This window comes from Cherax quadricarinatus, unplaced genomic scaffold (assembly GCF_038502225.1).
Source record: "Cherax quadricarinatus isolate ZL_2023a unplaced genomic scaffold, ASM3850222v1 Contig646, whole genome shotgun sequence".
Lineage (NCBI taxonomy): Eukaryota > Metazoa > Arthropoda > Malacostraca > Decapoda > Parastacidae > Cherax > Cherax quadricarinatus.
The window spans coordinates 98,987-104,986 of NW_027195672.1; the positions used below are offsets into that span (position 1 = coordinate 98,987).

Sequence of the window (6,000 nt, forward strand, 5' to 3'; positions counted from 1 at the left end):
CCAATTTTTTATGGAAAAGCGAGGCGTTATCCGATGTTGGCATTATCCGATCCAGGCGTTAACCAAGGATCCACTGTATTTATATTGTTTATGTCATATTAGATCAATTTTGATAGGCAAATAAGCTGTAGTATTGATATTAGTGTAATAATAAAGCACATTCCCCTGCATCACGAGACTGAGCTCATGGCAACCGACAGTGGCTTCAAAGCCACCTTATCTTTTATGGACAATGTACTGTGTATGTGCTTTACACAACGAGAATCATTTCTTTTATTCGTTGGAACCGTGGCTAGAGCTAAAAGTAAGCAGGTTATAACAATAAATGGAAAAAAAGAAATTGGAATGACTTATGCACCAAGTAGTGCCACCAAACAGTACCAGCAGGTTGGTGTGGCAACCTTGGAAATTTGAAATTATGCTAGCCAAAATTAGTGCCGAATAACTGATGGAACCAGATGTCTGAGTGCCAGATTTGTGATGGCGGACCTGTATTACTATTATTATTATTATTATTATCAATATTATTATTTTGATGATGATGAAAGTTTATAATATCTTACCTCCTTCAACAATGTTATATTCACCCACAGCAGAAAGGAACCTCTGAGTAGCATATTCTTGATCTGAAAAACAAAAATTTATATGTATACTGTTCACTGCCTTTATTTATTTATATTTATGTGGCAGGAAAACAGATGTATGAGTTAAACACTGAGTTAAATTAAGAAAATACACAATGATGATATATATTCATGAAAAATAGTTATTAAGTATGGGACTGGGAAATATGGCAATGTGCTGAACTCTACGGAGGACTTCAGACATTGTTATCCTATTCACTATTTTTACAGGAAAGTACTAAACATTGACAGGTCATACAGTATTTGTGGAGAGCTTCAAACCATCAGTGTACATACAGAATCAGCCATATCTAAGTGATGGAAAATGCTGAAAAAATAATGAATGCACTGTTAAAAGAGAGAAGAAAAAAAAATTTAAGGAAAAAAGGAACTGACGAGAGCTATCAGTATTGTAAAGGTGGTACAATTGTTAAATAAAAGCAAAGAGAACCACAATTGGGCAACAAGTAGGTAATTCATCAGAGATTGAATGAACAGAGCATAGGGAGCAATTAGGAACCTTTGGCCTTTGGTGTGTTTCAAGAAAAGCAAAATTAACAGACCTGCTAATAGCTAAGAGAACTTTGCAGGTACAGTAGTAGGATCATGAATATCAAGGAAACATAGTAACAAAGACTATGGGTATTACAGCATGATGGTACTCAATTTTAGATTCAAAGTATTTTGGCATAGAGAGGGATACAGAAGCAGAGAAATACACTTTTTTTATGCAATTTGGGTATAAAGGCAGCAGGAGCAAAAGCTAGCTGTGTTGTCCTGTTATATTCCATCACACAAGGTGGGTTTCATACATCATACCTGTCAAAAGTACACCCGGTCGCCATGCTCCAACAAAGTCAAAATCAACCTTTGACCTTTGATGAGTTTCAAGAGTTTTTCTTGTTCTGAAGTCTGGCTCTGAGCCAGGCTCGTCTGGTGCTTGCCTGGTTACCCAGGTTGTTGCTACTGGCAGCTTACTGGCCCACATATCAATCATAGCCTGATTGGAGATACTTGCCCAGTTTTCTCTTGAAGACTTCCACACTTGTCCCTGCAGTATTTCTGATATCTTCTGGTAAGATGTTGAATAGTTCACTGGAGTTGATACAATCTTTTCTTATTGTACCCACGATGTTCCTGCTTTTCACTGGGTTTATTTTGCACTTCCATTTCTTTCATTCTAGTGTGTAGTTACAGCAATGTGCAGATTTATAACAAGGCCTTCAAGTACTTTCCACATACTATATACCTTTGATGAGTTCTGAGTTTTTTCTACTCTCAGAGCCCAGTCAAACCTGGGTCTGTCTGGGAAGATAGCTCCAATTTTTGGATCAAGAGCCCTTCACCAGAAATGAAGAACCTCCCTTGGAGAAACATGGACTGAACCTAATTCAGCAGTACACAATATGATGTATCAAACAAAAACCAGCTTTCATCCAATTCTGTCCTTGTTCTTCTACAAGCCTTCCTTCAGCTCCCATACATATTTTTCATTAGCTACCTTTTTTATTCTAAGTTAGTTAGTTATAGTTTAATATCTTTATTATACACCCCATACCCATCCTGTGGGCAGTAGTCAAAAGATTACAAAGGTACATAATGGGTCCAGGGACTGGACCCCAAAGTTATGATAGCTGAACTAGTTACAAAGGTAATGAACTCCAGGTAGATCTGGTCACAATCATGGCAAGTTACAAAGGTAATGAATCAGCCTCACTCCTATACATGGTTACAGTCATGAACAAATTACAAAGTAATGAACCACTGATACGTCCACACCTGGTCACAATTGTAATGAGTTATAAATACAAATATTAAGTGGATCATACACCCACACTAGCGCACGCGCACACCCACACACACACGAGGGCGCACGCACGGACATATGCACACGAGCGTACAAATATATGCATACACACAAGCACGCACACCTACACACACACGAGCGTACAAATATATGCATACACACAAGCACGCCCACCCACACACACACACACACACCCACACCCCCACACACACACACACACACACACACACACACACACACACACACACACACACACACACACACACACACACACCCAATGTTTATTTCCACATGATTCAATGTTATACAGAAATGGGTGACATTTGATTGCATGCGGAAAGCCCATGGTTATGCATAGCATTTCGGGCAAGCATAAGCCTAGCTTAAGACTACAAGGGCAATAAACATTACATATATGTATTTATGATAGTAGTTAACTACACAAGAGGTCCTACATAAGAGTCTATGTCTAGCTCTTAAGTAGTAAGTAATCCTTATGATTAGATGCTCAAAATGCATTGCATAATTAGTGGCTTTCTTTTGTGCCAACTACTGTATTAATACATTAGCTAAATTTTTTGTATGGCTCAGTGAAATCAACATTATCATGATTGTTATTATTATGAGTGACTGTACCAGTTAAACCAGCTTGGCTAGTAGTGTTTTGAGCTCACACACTGAGGATCTGAGATCGATACCCAGCATAGGTGAAATGTATACCTGAAGTATACCTGGAGAGGATTCCAGGGATCAACGCCCCTTGTGGCTCGGGCTGTGACCAGGCCTCATGGTAGATCAGGGCCTGATCAATCAGGCTGTTACTGTTAGCTGCATGCAACCCGACATACGAACCACAGGCGGGCTGGTCAGGTATTGGCTTTAGGTGCCTGTCCAGCACCTTCTTGATAACAGCCAGGGGTCTATTGGTAATCCCCCTTATGTATGCTGGGAGGAAGTTGAACAGTCTTGGGCCCCTGACACTTATTGTGTTGTCTCTTATTGTGCTAATGGTGCCTCTGCTTTTCATTGAGGGGATGCTGCATCGTCCACCGAGTCTTTTGCTTTGACAGGGAGTGATTTTCGTGTGCAAATTTGGTACTAATCCCAATAGGATTTTCCAAGTGTATATAATCATGTATCTCTTCTGCCTGCATTCTAGGGAGTACAGGTTGAGGATCTTCAAGTGTTCCCAGTAATTGAGGTGTTTTATTGCAGTTATGTGTGCTGTGAAGGTTCTCTGTACATTTTCTAGGTCAACAATTTCACCTGCCTTGAAAGGTGCTGTTAGTGTGCAGCAATATTCCAGCCTAGATAGAACAAGTGACCTGAAGAGTGTCATCATGGGCTTGGCATCCCTAGTTTTGAAGGTTCTCATTATCCATCCTGTTATTTTTCTAGCAGATGCGATTGATACAATGTTGTGGTCTTTGAAAGTGAGATCCTCTTATCTTATTTTATGTCATTGTAACATATCACTTTTGTACATCATATGTATAATGACTACATGCAATATTGTAATTATTTATTTTATCAAATGTTTCCCTAAGTAATTAAACATATAAAGATTAAATACATTGTATGTACAATTAAGGTTCTAAATTATAGGTAAAAAAAAATGTAATATTTAATCATGCATTATAAAGGTAAATAATGGTTGTAAGCAGAACAATCATTAAATTCTTTTAAGTATGCTTACTTGTTGTTTATATACTAAAACCTTAACTTTTGACAGTACTGTAATAACTTGAAAAAATTCATTGCATATATTAATAACACTAAGTGACACTGGGCATTGTTAATTAGAATAATAAAGTTTATAAGAAGTTTAGATAAAAACTTGTCAGTGGTTTTTAAATTGAGTATATAGCTCAATACGTAAAGGTATTCTAGCTTTTTTATATTTTTTTGCACTTAATACCGTTTAAAAACTGAAAAAATATAAAAAAGAACATAAGAGAATACTCTCAGGAAGAAAAATATATGGGCTTTTATTCCGTAAATGAGAAATTCACAATTATTACCTTTATTAATCCTCTCCTCCTCCTCCCTGGAGGCCAAGATGGTGACCGTACGAGCACCGTCTGACAGTTCGAATGTCTGGAAGATCTCTACCTCGCCGTTCTTGTTGTCGTCCTCCATTTTAGCCTTTATGAACCTTTGCAATCTTGAAATGTGAAGTAGAGTTGTTGTTGTTGTTGGGGTATACAGGGCTAACACAGCTCACCGTTTTGAGCCCTGCTTTCCGGGAATCCCAGAAAAAAATAGTTAAAATCTGGCCTGGAATTGGAAAAGAAATAAAAGTTTTCTCGGAAACAGAAATGGAAAAACTTTGTTCCATTATATCAGAACTCCTTTACCTAAACCCAGGGAAAGCCAGGCTCCCACACACTTAACACCAGAATTAACAAAAACAAGTTTTTCTTTGGCCTAGTAAAATGGATGGCGCTCCGACCAACTGCTCAACGGGCTGTTTGAGGAAAAACGTCCCGAGGAGAATACTAATACAAATACAAATACAAATTTTTATTTCTTTGCAAGTTTACATTGAGATTATGTAATTACAATAATGAGTTGCAGTGCAAAGAGAGCCACTATAGACAATATAAATTTCATTATGTTTATTAGTGACTACACTCTATATGACCAAAGTGCTTTAGCGATATACTTATCCAAACCTCCCACCACTACAGATATCAGTATTAGAACTCGCCACATAATACAGGATATAAACAACCACTATTTAAACCTAAAAGATGGATGATCACGTTGACCCTGATCTAAACCTCCATAATCTAACACACAATCAAAACTTATTGGAAAGTAACTGCCTTTATTACACAGCATCACAAGCCAGCACTATCCTGAACACTACTCAAAGTCTATCAGTTCTTAACTACAACATCAGGTTCTTAAGCAAACACTATGATGACCTCCTGGCACTCCTTGAGTCACTAAAGACACCCTTCTCCTGCATTATTCTTACTGAGACCTGGCTTAAGGATACACAGCAATCCACAACTGCAAACCATACCAAGTTGGGGGTGGTATTGCAATCTAACCAACTATCTTGTATTAGCACTAATTGCTTTAGTGATGAATATGGGGAATACATTTTTGCTAATTTTACTGTAAAAAACTCAAGACGCCTATAACAATTGGTGCCATATACCGGATACCCCACACAAACATCCCAAACTTCAGTGAGAATCTAAAGGCACTAATAACAAACAGACAAATGAACAAGCACCACCTTCTCTTAGCTGGAGACTTCAATATCAACCTTGGCCTACCAGATGATCAGACTGTAACTGATTTCATCAACAATATGAACAACACACTTCTCATACCAACAATAACTAAACCAACCAGGTTGACTGAGACAAGTGCATCCATAATAGACCACATGTGGACCAATATACTAGCCCCCCTTAAATCAGGGATAATCACAGACAGCACTACTGACCACTACCCAACCTTCTCTTAACAAATATTAATAAGCCACCACTCGAATACAACAAAGTTTCATTTAGACTCCATGACGAGGCCTCAATAAGGAATTTCACAGCAGAC

At 38.1% G+C, this 6,000-nt stretch overlaps 1 protein-coding gene across 1 annotated transcript in view; it reads right to left on the minus strand.

The window, feature by feature from the left end:
- LOC128686635 (uncharacterized) overlaps nucleotides 1-4,879 on the minus strand; it is a 29,699-nt gene extending 24,820 nt beyond the window's left edge. Inside the window, exons 1-2 of the mRNA XM_053773621.2 lie at nucleotides 4,452-4,879; nucleotides 564-626 (exon numbers count right to left, since the gene is read on the minus strand). Of these exons, the coding sequence (XP_053629596.1) occupies nucleotides 564-626; nucleotides 4,452-4,569 (181 nt within the window). The 5' untranslated portion in view covers nucleotides 4,570-4,879. The remainder of the gene's footprint in view (nucleotides 1-563; nucleotides 627-4,451) is intronic.
- Nucleotides 4,880-6,000: the final 1,121 nt, after the last annotated feature.